At 42.7% G+C, this 18,324-nt stretch overlaps 1 protein-coding gene across 2 annotated transcripts in view; it reads left to right on the plus strand.

Annotated features, from left to right (window-relative positions):
- prkcab (protein kinase C, alpha, b) overlaps positions 1-18,324 on the plus strand; it is a 247,828-nt gene that overhangs the window by 180,863 nt on the left and 48,641 nt on the right. For both annotated transcript variants that reach the window (XM_052139685.1, XM_052139686.1), the window contains exons 6-8: positions 5,772-5,928; positions 6,010-6,144; positions 15,743-15,836. In XM_052139685.1, the coding sequence (XP_051995645.1) occupies positions 5,772-5,928; positions 6,010-6,144; positions 15,743-15,836 (386 nt within the window). The remainder of the gene's footprint in view (positions 1-5,771; positions 5,929-6,009; positions 6,145-15,742; positions 15,837-18,324) is intronic.

The following is an 18,324-nucleotide window of genomic DNA, read 5'->3' on the forward strand; positions in this document are numbered from 1 at the left end:
ATTCCAAGGCCGAGGATTTGCCAGTAGATTGAATTATGTTCAATGATACTTGATCTCAGACATTAAACCAGTAGATAAATCACATTCATAACAAAGGATGTGGCCAAATGTACCATAAGTACGTTATCTAGATTTATAGGACTGTACTCTATTAGCTGTAATAGCTTGACTGTTGAAAAGATCACCTCTATTTTGGTAGTTCCTACATAGGGCTTTATACTGCTTCTGAATTCTCTCTATGAACCTCTTTTTTTTTTTTTTTTTTTTAACTTCTGCTGTTTTTTTGTCTGCTTCAAGGGTTTTATTATATAACACCACCCCCTGTGCATTGGGTTCAGCTAAACTCACTGACGGTCCATATCAGCAAATCCCTCATGGAGCCAATTTGCTCTGGATGGCTCCAATTTTCTACTGTGGGTCCTGCCTGAGGTCAGGCCCTGTCTAACCAACATCTGTCTCATTGGATTGTGGAGATTTTATCCATGATGTGTAATATTGTTGACATTGCCCAGAGATGTCCATACTGACTCTGCACGGAGGACGGCGATGTCTTAGCCATTATTTAAAGAGATGATTGTGGGTAATATTTTGTGACTGCCAGTTTGTCTTCATGACATACTTTGGTGTTGTTTCATCTGTGGCTTAGTTAGTTTCCACTGCCAGGGTTTATATCTGGGGTTTTTAGGGTGATATTCCCTCATGAAAATTAACCATGGTTTTATTACAGTAACCATAATCATAAACCATGGTAACCACAATATAAATCATGGTTATTACATAGTTACTACAATATTACTATAGTAAAACTGCTAACTTTATGAATACTACAGTATTACTGTAGTGAAAGCATGGTTGATAGTGTCAAAACCATGGTTTCCTCCAAAAATCATTGTTCCTACAGGTATCGTTAACTTTGTTTTCCATTTTTGTCCCTTTTGTAGCTCCATAGTCTTCTTGTTAGCGTTCGTGTTTTCTGTCATTGTTTTCACCTGTCCTCATTAGTTTGCCATTTGCTTCTGTTTGTCATCTTGTTATCTTGTTTTGAGTTCTGTTTGTTCATTGGCCCCTTTGTCCCTTGTTCATGTATTTATACTCCGGTTTTTGGTTCAGTCCTTGTCTATCGTTGAATGTTTGTGAATGTTTGTTAATGTAGTTAGCCTGGTCTGTGTTCCCTGCCCTAGTTCTCTGTTCATGTTTATTTCCCCATTGAGGGTTTTCCTTTGTGTTTTGTTTATAATAAAGAAAGCTGCATTTGGATCCTCAACCTTCGTCTGCCTTCGTTGTCTGCAATTCGTAACACAAATAGGTTGACAACATTAAATTGGACATAAATGTATACTTAATATTAGTGCTGTAAGTTGCTTACCATTTCAAATAGGAATTGATCGCATCATTTCTTTTAGTTATTCATGATTAATTGCAGATCTTGAAAATGTTGAAATTTGACAATAAATACACAGTTTGTTTTTTTTTTCAAACTGGGAGTTTGACTAATTGAAAGAACTAGTTTCCCCATAGGTTGCATTTTCATTGCAATGGGCATTAAATCTCTTAAACTCTCATCCTCCACAATATTAATCTGTCAGTAGACTGTGGCTATCCGCTTTGTTACAACAATCCTGAAGCTGTGTTCCTGATTCACGTCAGAGTGGCAATGTCAGCGTCAACTCCACATGAAAAGCGCTTGCAGATAAAAACATCTCATTCTGTGTTTTGGTGATAGTTAAGTCTTGGCATGCTTCTGTAGTAATTAAAATGTGCCTTTCATAGACTGACAAATACTTGATTTCTATCCCAAGTTCCATCTAGGCTTTTTTGTACATCAAATAGCATTAAGACATCCTTTCACCATCATTTTATCACTGATACAGAAGCACTGTTGTGTGTGGTTGTGGTGTTGTGTGTGGTTGTGGTTGTGTGTAATGACTCCAGGTGGACACATTGCAAAGGTTCTGCTCTTCCAACCAGTGCTTATGCTGGTTTATGGTGTATTAACAGTAAATGCATTATTCACGATTAAACGTAAAATTAACGCGTTAAACTTTCTGACAGCGCTACATCTTAATTCTGACAGCTCGACTTAATATAAACGAATGAACAAGAAAACATTGTTTTATATATCTGAATGAAAATATAGTGATAAACAGCAGCAATACACTAAATAGTTCACTCCATAATAGGCAGCAAGATCCCTTTAAGACTGCGTGGGGCTCAAGAGAATCAGTGAATCATTTATGTGAAGTAGTTATTTACATAAAAAGTACAAACAAAAAAAAGACTCACTATGATGAATCAGAGTTGCTATATTTAAAGGAATCGTTTTTTCTAGAAGTCTTGTGCATGAGTAGTATGGACAACTTTTATGATTTTTGGAGATTGACAGTCGCTATAAACACTATGGTCATAGTATGGTCACTATGATCTGTCGTTGCATGGAAAAGAACTGCGTGAAGATTCTTCCTTCTCTTGTGTTCCATGGAAAAATTATAACACAATATTGGGGTTTGGAAAGAAATGAGGTGGAGCAAATTATGACTAATGAATTTATTTTTATTATAACATTCTTTTGGGTATAGAAAATTCATCTCCAAGTCAAGAGTCAAGTATTGTATCTCATTTCCTTCTTCTGGGAACAGTTGTCAAATGTAATGTATATTGATTGACGTATTTGATAGACCAAACAATCACCCATACTGATGCCTTGTTTGGATTTCTCTTCCATGTTAAGGGTCAAGTAACAGTAAAATGAGATGTATTGCAGATACTTTCTGTTAGTTTGTTGTTTATTCTAGGCTGTAACTGGACAGGAATCTTAGCTTCTCTTGTGTGCTTTATGGATAAACAATGGGAAGGAACCAGCTTGTTTTGACTGCATTATCGGTTTACCCAGCATGCACTTCACTGACCATTTGGTGGTTATGTAACACATAAGATCTGAATTTCTCAGGCTCTTTGCAGGATTTGAAGTTCCATGGAAAATCACATGTAAAAATAGCCCTTTGAAGATTACATTTCAGGAATTTAAGATAGCATCTATGAAGACCGGTGAAGATATTCTTCACTGAATTTATTTCTACATAATATTTTCATTCTACTATATGAGTTTTAAACAATGTACCCATGTCATGGTTATTTTATTATGTCTTATATTTTATCAAATTTGATCAGTAGTAGATTCCAATGCACCTCTCATCCCAGAAACCAAAAACCAACTCTGATCTTGAAGACTTCAATAATTGCAATTGCTAGATTTAACAATGAATGACATGATATTGTAGTCTTTATGGCTCGGGTCCCTCCTTCTTTCATGTACAGTTGATTTATCACCGTTTTATCATCTGCCAGGAAAAAAATAATACGTTTGATCACTTAGAATAGTAATAAGATGTAACCCGCACAAGAAGAGACAGTCACAATGTAAGTCAAACTGCGTTTTATTGCAGGCAGGCAAAAGTACAATCAAGGGGAAAATCCAGTGAAGAGTAGTCAAGGGGAGCGAGAGGTCGAAGCCGGGGAATCGGAGAATATAAAAGGGGAAAATCCAAAGAGAGAGGTCGTGGAACGCGTAGGGTCAAAGCCGGGGTAATCAGAATCAGCGAGACGGGACTAGAGGGAGCAAAAGACAGGGGAACAAGGGGAGCTGGCAAGCTAAGGGGTAAACGAGAGGAGTTTCAGAACTAGACGAGACTAGCGGGGGGCAAAGACACGGGAAACTAAATACAATAACCAACACCTGTGAAACGGATGTGCTGTGGTATTTATAGGGGAAGGTGCAGGTGTAAACCATGACAGGTGATGAGACGAGTGCAGGTGAAACTAATGTGCAGGAGTGCAGATGACGCGAGTGCAGGTGGTCATAATGTTCTGGGGGATTGGAAACGCGTGAGAAACTCGAGGAAGGGAGATTGCCTACGAGCATGTGAGCGAGTAGGAGCAAAGTGGGCGTGAGGGCTCGAGCGAGCAAAAAGAGCGTGAAAAGCTCGAGGGGGCAGAGCGAGGGAGTGAGGTCGAGGGAGTGTGCGTGTGTGTGCTAGACGATGCGGGGAGAAGCAGAGGAGTGGGGTTCGTGACATAAGACAACTTTCCTCAATAATTTGCATTATTTAAGGAATCATTTATGTCTGTATAAGTGCTGTATGAGTGACACCAAATTTTGAAAAATAATTGTCAGCATGTTTTCTTGTTTTTCAGTATCAAAACATGTAAACATCAAATGTAATTTTACTAAATAAAATAAAAAAGTTTTCCTCATAAAGACTTTGTAAAAATGAATTGTAATTCTGCAATATATGTATGACATCATGAGCACTCACATTAAAATGAAGACTCCAGTCATATCAGTAACCTTATAAAAGCTGTTTTATTCTACATGGAGAGGGTCCACACATGGGGGCGGCCATTTTAGAATCGCATGACCAGCTGAATACTACTCACTTAATCTCAGTTACTGTCCTGTTATTTGACACTTTCACTCATTGATTAAAGTAATCATGACTGACTGTGAATACTACATTTCTATAATGACATCTGAAACTGAAAACTATTGATTTTAAATGATGCTGCATCCAAACCACTAGATGTCAGTGTGTGTCCAAGATGACACAAAGACAAATGATACTTAATGCACCTTTAAAAATTTCTTCACAGAAAATAAATTGTATTATGTTCATATTTCTTAAAACCATCGGGCCATAAATGGTGTTGTCTTTTTTAAAGCATAATCTAACAAACTTTAATGAGAATTATGCTTAAAACAAGACGAATAAACTTCATTCAAGCTCTCTTAAGTCTTAAGACTTATTTAAGATTTGTTTTAAGAAAATGTTAACTGGAAAACAAGGGGAAAAATCCTGATAATGATTAACCACTGATAATCATGACGTGTACAACATGTACTTTTGTCTTTTAGTCAGTTTCTCTTTTTGTAAAACTGTTTAAAGATAAATCCCGGAGATTGTTCTGGAATCATAAGCAATGACAGTTCTTCCATATGTAAGTCCTCTGAAGAGCAGGAGAAAGCTCACACGTGAATGTGCTGCTCCTCATAGATGTCGTATCTAAGCAACAACCACAGATAAATCCTTGATTCTTGTTGACGTGTCTCTGTATGTGTAGGCGATGTGAAGACACTCCAATTATTGTCCACTATCATGTCAGACTTTTAGTGTGTAGAGTTTTCTGAAGAACATAGATCGAGTTTTAAGAGACTTGAATAAAGTGAGTGTGCTTTGTGTTTCTGTTGCTTGACAGTGTAGAGTTCTGTGAAAGGGAAACGGCTCCCCCTTTTGGTCACTGGTATCAGTGCACCATGTGAAAGAGACATCCTCCGCCTAAATGAAGCCTTCGGAGGGCACTTCTAAGATATTACAAACATTATAGCCATGCTGTAAGGTTATTCTAAAAAGAATTTCCAATAAAATGTACTCTAAAAGTGAGTTACAAATGACGTTTTTAGGCCCAAACTCCAAAGCTCTCTCAGTGGTCTTTGAAGGGAATAGGGCTTAGGGAGGATCACTTCTGAATGGAACGCACCCTTAGTGAATCAAGAAAAAGTGTCAGACTGATGGAAATGGTGACTGTTGGAAATGCATTGTTTCTTCTTTTAGATCATTTGAAATCTCAAGAGCTGGAACTTGAAACTGTTTTATCTGTAAATATTTATTTAGGTCAGAAATGACCGAATACCACAGGAGGGTTAAAGAAAATGATTATTATTTATTTCAGGGTTTAAAGACAATTTCAGTTAGTATGTTTTTTCTTTCTTGACTTAGTGGGTGAGGCCAGAAATCTGATTCCCATGGACCCCAACGGACTGTCAGATCCGTACGTGAAACTCAAGCTCATCCCAGACCCCAAAAACGAGACCAAACAGAAGACTAGGACCATCCGTTCCTCACTCAATCCCACCTGGAATGAGTCTTTTATCTTGTGAGTCTCCCAGCAGTAAACAAACGCGCTTTTTAAGGTGTTGTAGATTTGCCCACATTTATGTGTGTTGCATGTTTGCAGTAAGTTAAAGGCATTGGATAAGGAGCGGCGTCTGTCGGTGGAGGTGTGGGACTGGGACAGAACCACTCGTAATGATTTCATGGGCTCCATGTCATTTGGTGTGTCTGAACTGATCAAAGCTCCTGTATGTGGCTGGTGAGTCAAATAAACCTCATTTCATACACAAACACACACATGGCAGATAATACAGATTCTCAACCTCATAAACACTGCACTGATGTCATGTGTACACCCAAACGTCAAAAGGAAATTAGAGTAGCTACAGTGAAACTACACAAACTATAAGATTCTTAAGGATCACTTTTTGTTTCTTCATTTCGGTACATTTGACTGACTGACAGGTGACTTATTTGCTTGCACATGCGTGTGTCATCTAAGAGCGCTCGCGGAATTGCGGTGATGTGGTCTTTGGCGCTCATTACACTTCCTCATTTAATAAAGAGGTGTGAGTGAGACCAGCAAGGGGTGCTCACCCTGTGGTCTATGTGGGTCCTAACACCCCGGTATAGTAACAGGGGCACTATACTGTAAAAAGGTACCATCCTTCGGATGAGACCTTAAAATGAGGTCCTGACACAAAATCCCAGGAGGCTTCTCGTAAAGTAGGGGTGTAACACCGGTGTCCTGCCAAATTCTCCCCATTGGCCCTTATCACGGCCTCCTAATAATCCCAATATAGGATAAGGAAAACAAGTGTTAAAATGAAGTGTTATACATTTATGAGCAAGATCCGAATAAAGTTTTTTTTTATGTTTTTATGTTTAATGTTCAGTTATATTTATAATTTAAAAGAGAGCCTGTTATGCTGGCATTTTGGGGGTTACCATTATGGTGAAGAATGGCTCTTGTGCTTCGATTGAGGATGGACTGTCACTTTAAAGTGATACTTGATTTGAGTGTTGTAAAGAGCTATGTAAAGAGTTGCTATTGAATTAACAGTGCAACAGTTTGACTGTCATTACTAGGGATTGGCGATACCACTTATTTTCTTTTCGATCCGATACCAATATTTTCAAGTCCATTATCATCGAAACCGATACCGAATCTTCTGTTCAATTAAATTTTTTGCAATTACTTTGGATAAAATGTGTAATTTAGAATAATATTTTTAGTCATAATTCATCATTATTATTATAATTGTTTTTGCCTAAACAGAATATTATTAGACTTTTTTTTGTTTGCCCTTACAAAAATGAACCATTTCACTACAGTAACTATAGTTTAACCATGGTATTAGTTAAACCATAGTTACCACACTTGTAACCATGGTTACTACTACAATATTACTGAAGTAAAACAATGGTTTCAGCCCAAAGAACAAAACACACACACACACACACACACGCGCACACAAACAGTTACTACAATATTACTTTAGTAAAACCATGGTTAACATTTGTTTTTTAAATTAATAATTAACAACAATGACTCACAATTAAGAAATGTCACCTTTAGATATGTTGTTATTTTAGTAAGTAGTGTCTGAGGATGTTGACTGTAAAGCAGTTCAAGGGAAAGGAGGAGGCGAGAACCGGCTTGACAATATAAATCATATTTTCATGAAGAAAAAACACACAAACATACAAACACACAGAGTATCTGCCTGTCATTCTCTCTCTCTCTCTCGAACCGCCTTTATACCTCTCGCGCCCCCATCAGGCTGATTGGGGACCGGGCGTGTGTTGTTCCAGCCTGGCCTCGCCCTCCTCCACTCTACACCTGATCTCTAAAATGAATTTACATTTATATTCAGTTCATGTCAAATGTGTAAGAATATTTTTTTCCCATTAAAATTGGGACTGTTGTAATTATAGTCCCAGATAAACTTACAATATATATATCAGGGTAAGTTTCTTGCTGGCATGGTGTAGTGTACACTGCTAAGAACATTGGGATGTAACTTCATGTATTTAAATGAATAGGGGTCATTAATGTTCCTTTTATTACGCTACTGTGAAAATTGTTAATACTTTATTATTATTCTAACTTATAAACAAATTCATAATATGCAATAAACTGTTTTGTAGCTAATATGAGTGTAGTAATGTTCATGTATTACCATGTTTAGCCTACATAAAAATTCAGGTTTTTTTAATGGTGTACTATTATGTGCTTTTCTGTGTATATTGACACATATTTTCCTATTTAGAAATATAAATGTAACTTATTTGATATCACAAGAAAAAGTCACCACAGACAGCAGTAAAGGGCAAAAAAAGGTGCAATAACGTGCGTAATTTACATTTAAATGCATATACATATACTGTATTTACGTTTAGCAGGGAAATAAATATGCAGTGCAAATGATAGTATCTCCAGTGATTCTTGCGTATCAGACACTGGAAATGTCCTGCCCCTTACAAAAACTGAAAATATGATTAGTTAGCAAATATCCAATCGTGTCTGAAATGAACGTTCTGATTGGTGGATCAGCAGTGCTCCCCAGTGCATCTCCGAGCGCGTTTAGAATAATAATAATAAAACACAATTCACTCAATGGTGCTGCAGCATCAGTTATTATATTGAAAAAGTTCCGGGTTCAAAAGACTACTCGTTCTGGCGGCCACACGTGTCATCACTTATTTCAGGTGGGCATATGACGGATATATGCCCTAGACAACACGACCAGAAGCTGTTTCTCTGATTTTGAATCATTACCTCTACAAGACACTGATCCCTCTTGTTTGAACGAGTCTTGTGACGGCACAAGCGCTTGTCTGCTTCTGTCTTTCAGCATTTATCATGTTAAGATGAGTGGAAGAAGAAACGTTTGGTTACGTATGTAACCTCCGTTCCCCGAGGGAGGGAACGACACGTTGTGTCGGAGAAGCGACACTAGGGGTCTCTCTTGAGCGCCGATATCCACCTCTGATCTATGAAAAAAGGCCAATGAGAGTTGGCAGCCAGTATTTGCATGTCCCGCCCCCGGACATACGGGTATTTAAGCGGCGCAAATACGGGAGTTCATTCAGGATTTTTCTGAGGAGGCGGAAATGGTCCGGCCACAACAGTGGCTCGGTTCAGCGACATGGCGGAGGAAAGACACAACATGTCGTTCCCTCCCTCGGGGAACGGAGGTTACATACGTAACCAAATGTTCCCCTTCTGTCGCTCTCTCCACGTTGTGTCGGAGAAGCGACACTAGGGGACCCATTCCAATCTTGCCATGCGCTGAACCGTGTACATGAACCGCCGATACAGAGGCGGGCAGGGATTTCATCTAGTGCCGCGCATCGTCTGTACCTGGCTGCACGTACCCTTCCCCAATGCCCCATAAGAACATCGGAATCCTTCTAGTTACCAACATGGGAATGGGCCAGCCTGGCTGGGCCTCTTTTCTCTCTATGTTTCTCGCATAGAGTAATCACGGCCGGGGCCCTTACACGCATATAGGGAAGAGGGTCTTACCCAGACCCTGCGGAGACCACACCTGCCCTTTTTCTTGGGGAGGAAAAGTGGTAGACACGTCACATGGCCGTCTTAGTGCTCGTGTGGAAAGTATGGTGCGGTGGTAGATCCAGCCTCGAACGGGGGGAGTTGCTACAGCACGGCGACCGGGGCAGCTGTAACTGCCTAAGGGAGACACGGGGGTCCGCTCGTAAGGGGACAGAACCGTGGAATTACACACAGGGGGAGTCCGAGCAGGAGGCCTTACCTGTGGAGCACATATACCAGTACAGGGTAGCCATCAGGGTACCCACAGTGGCTTGGGACGGCGAGTTCCTCCGCTGAACCGCGGACCCGGAGGGCTGGGGAGGAATCAACCAGGGTCGGAGTGGGGCGCCCTGGGAAGAAGGCGCACTACTTTACCTTGACGTCAGGAAAAGGCGCTGGGCGCAAGCGATGCACCCGGCCGGTCGGTCTACGTGTTACCGAGTTCTACGGGCTCGGACCTGAGAAAACACGAGACACAAACGACTCGACGTGGAGGTTGTAAAACCTCACGAAGGTGTTGGGTGTTGCCCAACCCGCGGCTCTACAGATGTCTGCTAGGGAGACGCCCTTGGCCAGTGCCCACAAGTACGCAACACCCCTTGTTGAGTGAGCTCGGACCCGCAAGGGTAGGGGCACGGCCTGGGTGTGATAAGCCAGTGTGATGCATCGACAACCCAGTGGGCGAGCCTCTGTTTGGAGACGGCATTCCCTTTCTGCCATCCCCCAAAGACAAAGAGCTACTCAGAGCGTCTGGTGCTCTGTGTGCGGTCCAGGTAAATGCGCAGGGCGCGCACTGGACATAGCACGAAAGGGCTGGGTCTGCCTCCTCCCGGGGCAGCGCTTGCAGGTTCACTACCTGATCCGGAATGGTGTGGTAGGAACCTTGGGCACATAGCCCGGTCGCGGTCTTAGGATCACAGACGTATCCGCCGGACCGAACTCCAGGCAAGTGTCGCTGACAGAGAACGCTTGCAGGTCCCCGACCCTCTTGATAGAGGCGAGCGCGATCAGCAGGGCCATCTTAAGAGAGAGGGCCCTGAGTCCAACTGATTCAAGCGGCTCGAAGGGAGGTCTCTGGGGCCCTGCCAAGACTACCGAGAGATCCCAGGAGGGAACTAGGCCTGGCCGGGAGGGATTCAACCTCCGGGCGCCTCTCAGGAACCTGAGGATCAAGTCGTGCTTACCCAAAGACTTGCCGTCTACAGGATCGTGGTGGGCGGCAATGGCAGCAACATACACCTTGAGGGTGGACGGGGACAGCCTCCTGTCCAGCCTCTGCTGTAGGAACAGGAGCACTGACTTGATCGCGCATCTCTGCCGGTCTTTGGTTCGGGAAGAACACCAATCTGCGAACGGGCGCCACTTTAGGGCGTAAAGGTGCCTGGTAGAGGGGGCTCTGGCTTGGTTGATTGTATTCACAACGGTCGCCGGTAAGCCGGCTAGCTCTTCCGCATCCCATCCAGGAACCAGACGTGGAGGTTCCAGAGGTCTGGGTGCGGGTGCCAGAGTATGCCCCGTCCCTGAGAGAGGAGGTCCTTTCTCAGGGGAATTTGCCAGGGAGGAGCTGTCGCGAGAAGTCTGAGTTCCGAGAACCAAGTCCGAGTGGGCCAGTAGGGGGCCACTAACGTGACTTGCTCCTCGTCCTCCCTGGCCTTGCACAGCACCGGTGCAAGAAGGCTCACTGGGGGAAATGCGTACTTGCGCAGCCAGTTGTGTGCCAGCGCGTCTGTCCCGAGGGGAGCCTCTGTTAGGGCGTACCAGAGCGGGCAGTGGGAGGTTTCCTGGGAGGCAAACAGGTCTACCTGGGCCTTGCCAAACCGTTCCCAAATCAGCTGGACCGACTGGGGGTGAAGCCTCCACTCCCCACCAGGCAGGCGTTGTCGTGATAGCGTGTCCGCTACGACGTTGAGCTTGCCGGGGATGTGAGTGGCACTACCTGTTCCGCCCCGCTGCGAGGCCCCGCCGGGTACGTCCAAAATACTCGTCCCTTTGGTGCCCCTAGCGCAGAGAAGCGTGGCTTTCGCTTCCCAACGCATCACGCTGGCTGCACCGGACCATTCGACTCGGTTACGCAATTCAGTTTGCCCGGCTCCCGCCCCCCTTCAGGGGCGTCTGCTTTTCCGCAGTACACGGCGAGCATGCCGGTTCCCTACGCACGGAAATCGCGACCCTCTTAGCCAAGGGCGCGGTGGAGCCCGTCCCTCCAACCAAAATGAGGAAGGGTTTCTACAGCCCTTACTTCATTGTACCCAAGAAAGGCGGCGGCTTACGACCAATCCTGGACCTGCGAGTTTTCAATCGGGCCCTGTTAAAACTCCCGTTCAAAATGCTCACGCAGAGAAATATTCTGGCTGGTGTTCAGCATCTAGATTGGTTCGCAGCGGTAGACCTGAAGGACGCGTACTTCCACGTCTCAATTCTGCCGCGACACCGACCCTTCTTACGGTTCACGTTCGACGGCCAGGCGTTTCAGTACAAAGTCCTCCCCTTCGGCCTGTCTCTGTCCCCTTGCGTCTTCACGAAGGTCGCAGAGGCGGCCTTTGCCCCGCTACGAGTAGCCAGCATCCGCATTCTCAACTACCTCGATGACTGGCTCATCCTAGCACACTCTTGAGAGTTACTATGCACACACAGAGACCAGGTGCTCCGGCACCTCAGCCGCTTGGGGCTTCAGGTCAACTGGGAAAAGAGCAATCTCACTCCGGTTCAGAGCATCTCTTTTCTCGGGTTGGAGTTAGACTCAGTCTCAATGACAGCACGTCTCACGAGCGAGCGTGCTCAGTCGGTGCTGGACTGCCTCGCTTCCTTCAAGCCAGGCACAGTGGTCCCTCTAAAACTTTTCCAGAGGCTCCTGGGGCATATGGCGTCCTCCGCGGCGGTCGCGCCGCTGGGGTTGATGCATATGAGACCACTCCAGCACTGGCTCCAGACTCGAGTCCCGAGACAAGCATGGCACCACGGCACGCATCGGGTAAGGATCACCCCCGCCTGCCTCAAAACACTCCGACCCTGGACAGACCTCTGCTTTTTACGGGCAGGAGTGCCCCTGCAGCAGGTGTCCCGCATCTGAGCGTCGGCCTCAGCATGTCAGACATCTGAGCGTCGGCCTCAGCCTGGGCCTGCTGGCCCGAAGGTGACAGTCCAGGGGAGGCCTCGGCATCAGACATCACACTCTCCGATGCAGCGGCGAGCTCATCTGCTTCGGGCTCGGGAGGATAGACAGCCGGGCCATGAGGCGAGCCGCTATCACCGCGAGCGTAGACGGGGACCAGTGAGCGTGTCGGGGAACGGGAGGTTCGCGGGGGGCTACCCGGCGAAACTGCACCCGCTGCCGCCCCCAAATCGCCCCCAGCGCCAACCGCATCGTCCTCAATCCCGTGGGAAGAAGGAGCAATGCGGGGTGCAGCTGGGGTGGCTTGCTCTCTGTTGAAAGCAAGCCGCGACCGCAACGTGGTCATGGTCATGTTCTCGCAGTGAGAACATGATCCATCCTCAAACGCAGCCTCGGTGTGATCGCGGCCCAAACACACGAGACAGCACCTGTGGCCGTCTGAAGCGGAGAGCACTCTACCGCATCCAGGAACAACACAGGGGTGGAAGGGCATCTTGAAAAAGACGCGTCCTGAAAAGGACATTCAACGCCGCTGTGTTTTGCTCTTTTAGAGAAATTCACTCTTTTAAGGGAAATAACTCTTTTAATACACAATGTGTGTGTGTGTGTCTGCGCTGTCGAAGCGCTCAGGGGCAACAATGCACGCCGTGCAAAGTAGGAGAAAGCCGCTGTTGTGCGCCGTCAAATCCAACAGCATGCAGATCGTCAGAGGAAACAGGAACGTAATAGTGGTGTGTAAACTCGCAGCAAACTGCAGACAGACCATTGGCTCCGAAGAAATTTTCGGAATGAACTCCCGTATTTGCGCCGCTTAAATACCCGTATGTCCGGGGGCGGGACATGCACAATACTGGCTGCCAACTCTCATTGGCCTTTTTTCATAGATCAGAGGTGGATATCGGCGCTCAAGAGAGACCCCTAGTGTCGCTTCTCCGACAAAACGTGGAGAGAGCGACAGAAGGGGAACCTCAGTTCCCATCCTGCACAAGTATTTGTTAATATGGCCTAAACCATTTTATTTCACTTTGAAGCTTATGATTATTACTCGTGGATCAAATAATAATGTCCCTACTTATATATAATAAATACATTATTTAGAATCAATATTTTTGATACAACATCATTATCGGAAGTATCGATACTTTTAGGATCGATCCACCCATCCCTAGTCCTTACTCTTGCTCACCTGACATACACTAACAATTACTCAAATATATTAAGTTGGATCAACATAAGAAAATGTGACCGATCACGGAAAGTAGGGACACAAGTCGGTTTTGGGGCATTTTGAGTTATTCACAGATTCTGAAAGTGTAGTCTCCAAGCTTTCCAACGATTTGTAACACATGGAAATCTGACAATATTTGGAGAAGTTGTGGCCATTTGAAGGTAGGCACTCAAAAAAGCTAAAAGGGGAGAAAACGGCCTCAAAAGATTGTGCAGTTCTCACCTCTCTCTGCTGCTGGGAGTGACAATAGGGCTCATTTACATCTCATTTAGATAAGCCATACCCCCTGTAAAGCTCCCCCTGTAAACATGGACTAAACATGAGATAACGTGTACGTGTTCTTAGAATGAACAAAAAACGACAAACTTTGATGTTTATGGAAACTCACCCCATAAGAAACAGAAAAGTATTCTTGCAGATCTCGTTGCCTCCAATGAAATAAGTCGTTCGGGCACACTTTCTCTTTGTCGGGGTCTTCTTTGTGGATGTAACCATCTCCGAAGTTTGCACTGTGCGTCTGTTTGCCTCTAAATGTCCAATAATTCGCATGACGCCAGTCCGATACATTCTTCCTCGTCTTCATCTTCGCTCAGTTGTAGATTAGGGATATTATTCAGTCTTATCATGCCACTTTCATCGTCGCTCAGATCGTCTTCAGAATCAGTGAACGCTTGTTCATAAGCATCCGGCTTGTCGAAGAAGTACTTCAAAACATTTTCGTTGTAACGGCCACGGTTCAGCTCGTCTGCGACATTCTTTGCGGCGTCCATCTTCATTGAATTTTGATATCAGATAGAGCCGGCTAGAGCGCTGCATAATAAGTAGCCACGCTGTTAGGGGCGGGGCAAAGCGCCGGCGGCTATTCAGTACGGAAATACACACAGACAATGACACGCCCCTACTGCATGCTAGAATCTCCGAAAAACAAGCCGATTTCAACCTCAAAATGTACGCTTTTAAATATACCAATACTGTTATCTCAAACATGGAGAGGCTTCTTCATGATCTCAACTAACAGATTCTGCAAAAAAGCGGAAATCACCAATTTTGGAAAAAAACACTTGTTTCTCATTTTGCTCACAAGTTGTGCTGCCGACTTGTGTCACTGGTTTCCGTGACGGGTCACAAATGTATTAAATAAACCTTTGGAAATTTTTTGACTTAATAATTACATGAGAACTTGAAACAATGTTTACTCAGATAAGTTAGTTTTTTGCTGTGTATTGAGAATCATCAAATTGCTTTCATATCCTTGTCCTGCGTACTTCTGCGTGGACATTGTGTTTTGGCTTCGCTATGCGCAACTTATTATTACAATTATTTTAAACTGACTGATCTCAGGGCTGTCAGTTAACATTTTGACTTTCAAGTCATGTGACCAAACAACATGGTGCTGATCACAGCGGAGTTTGTCTTTGGGGTAAACACCAACAAAACTACATCTGGAAAGACACCTCATTAAGTTTTTACATTGAAACCTGTTTGAGTCAAAAGACTGAGTCTCTAGTTTCACCCGATATGCCTCATATATGGTCTCAGAACAGTACAAAATGCACCTTATTTTCATCCTAGATCCATATAAAGCCTCTGAAAGCAAAACCTTTCAGCTTTGAAACTACTGTCGACATGAAACAGCATTATCACCCATTTTGCTTCCACAAATGTGATATATTTCCATGTAATAACAAGATATTCAACCAAAAAAATTTATAAATACTGGGTGAGACTTTTCCATTGGATGCTAATGATTGGATTAATTGGATTAATTGGATTAATCCATTGGGAATTAAGAGTATGATGAAAAGTTATTGTTCCATACCAGAATAAATCCAAACCTGAATGTGAGTTTGCAGTCAATTAAACTTTTTTTGAATAACCTGTATCAGTATGCACTTTAAATATAGTGCTGTGCACTCTCTCTGATGTGTGTGAAATTGTGTCATTTATGTCGGTGTCAGGTATAAGATGTTGAACCAGGAGGAGGGTGAGTACTACAGCGTCCCCATCCCAGAGGAGAACGATATTAACCTGGAGCTGCGGCATAAATTTGAGGTAAGTGTGTGTTTTTATCACTGCAGCGCATCAAAATACACTCATTCATGAGTCATTATCATGCCAGAGGAGTGTTGAAGTGTCCAGTGTGACTGCACATACTGAAGTCAAGAAGTCAAGTTTAATGTGTAGTGAATGCACTACAAGTGGCAGTTAATGGATTAGTTCTTCCAAAAATGAAAAATCTGTCATTATTTACTCACCATCAAATCCTTCCAAACTCGTATGATGCTATTTGTTCTGCAGAACATGAATAGAGAAATTCTGAAGAATCTTTATGTAGCCTTTTTTTTCTTTACAAAAAAAAAGAAAAGTGTCATAAATGTCATGCAAAGAACTTGTGTGCTATATTCCAAGACTTCTGAAGACATATGATAACTTTGTTTGAGCAACAGACTAAAATTTAAGTCATGTTCTTGTCCAGAATTCAAAGATATTCAGGGAAAATAAGGGAAACTTTTCAGTGAATAACGACTTAAATTTGTTGCTCACTATATGTTGCACACACAAAGCCATTTTATGACTTCAGAAGACTTGGAATATTACATATGAGTATATGGATTGTATGATACTCCTTTTGGAGCTTGACAGTAACTGTCACTATAAAATGTTGTTGAATGGAAAAGAGCTACGTGAAGATTCTTTCAATTTCTTATTTTGTGTTTCACTAGATGGTCAGTAAATAGTAACCGAATTTTCATTTTGGGTGAACTGTAAGTGAAATATGTGTGAAGAGCAGCACAGCAGAGCTGAATCACAGTTTGTCTGCTAAAATAAACACGTTAACACATGAACACACGGTTTAGACAAAATCGTGACTCTTAAAGCCCAAAACCGCTGTCGAGGTCACCATGGCAACCGTTGTCATAGTGAGATCTCGTGGATGGTGTGTTGGTGGGGTGCTGAGGGATGCCAGGGACACAACGAGTGCTGGGATGCCAGTCTCTCTCTTGTGTACTGGTTATGTAATGAGGCTTTATGATCCAGTGAATGTTTCTTTTAGAGTTTGCTTTCTTTATTTTGCATGTTTTTTCATCCTTAAACAGTGTTTTGTGTTTTTATCCCTCTCTCTGGATATCTGGGGTAATAGCCCCACTGTGAGTGCACACTTCTGTTACCATGGAAATCAGGCCTGACATATGAACTCACGATAGACATGCAGTTTTCTGCTACAGTCAACAAAACGCACATTACTGAGTGTATGACTTGCATGTGACAATGAACAAGGAGGAAATGAAGACATTAGTTTGAATTCGATAAGCAGAAAACAAGTGCTTTGAAATTTGTAGACAAATCAGAATGTTCTGTTTTGATCATTTATTAATGTATTATTACATTGTACGTATTATTGTAATCAGTAAAAACATCAACCTCATCAAATAACCATGTGTCATATGTCGCTGGAAAGCTCTCAATGAGTAGAATACAACCAGCCTTTGAGACAAAAAGGTTGAGAAACACTCATTTAGAGGAGGTGATTATATTTAAAACGAGCCATCACACAACGTAATTGGATGCACAGATCATTAGAAATATGCACACAGCACATAATATGCTATCTGGTTAAACAAATGTTTAGCTTTTCTGGATAAATGCTAAACCAATCATATCAGGATTTAGATTGCTGCAACCAGAGGTGAAAGTCATCAAATATGGGCAGAGAGGATTGTTCATTCTAATTACATATGACCACCAGGTGATGGCGCCAATTACATATAAAACAGACTCAATGATGACTCAAATGACACAGTATGGAACAGAATATGTTACTCATTTCGTTACTTGTGCCTGCTTGCTTATTATGTTGTATTTGTTTGGAGACGTTTTTTGACAATAAGATAAATTATATTTGTAATGATATAACTTTTGATTGCTTTGTCATATCAACACCAAATTTTACTCAGTTACAGGTGATCTGATTGGGAACAAAACAAAAGCTGAGCCACCTTATTTTCGGAGCCACCTTATTTACATCCTGAGATATATAATGTAAAATCAGAGAAATAAGAAAAAAAAAAACATTTTTGTGTGATTTCCTCAGCAGTTTCTTAAGCTGACAGTCTCAGAATTAGTCATAATCTATATTATAAAAAAAAACTGAAACGTTATCTTTACCATAATACCAAACACTTGACCCTCCTTCTTTTTTTTTTATTGTTTTTTTTTTTTTTTTAGTTATAAGCCTTTAATTGTGGGTATGCCACTGAAACAGAAAATCTTTTAAATTAATTTAAATTTAAATTCATGACATAATATTGATTAAAGTGACTATGTAAATTTAACTTAAAAGTACAAATATGATATATGCCAAAACAGCGTCATCTGTGAACAGCATTCTGAGATTATATTCTTCTCACTACAATTGTACAGAGTGGTTATCTGAGTTACTGTAGACTTTATCAGTTCAAACCAGTCTGGCCATTCTCTGTTGACCTCTCTCATCAACAAGACATTTCCATACACAGAACTGCCGCTCACTGGATGTTTT

The sequence above is a fragment of the Xyrauchen texanus genome, chromosome 12, assembly GCF_025860055.1.
Source record: "Xyrauchen texanus isolate HMW12.3.18 chromosome 12, RBS_HiC_50CHRs, whole genome shotgun sequence".
Classification (NCBI taxonomy): Eukaryota; Metazoa; Chordata; class Actinopteri; order Cypriniformes; family Catostomidae; genus Xyrauchen; species Xyrauchen texanus.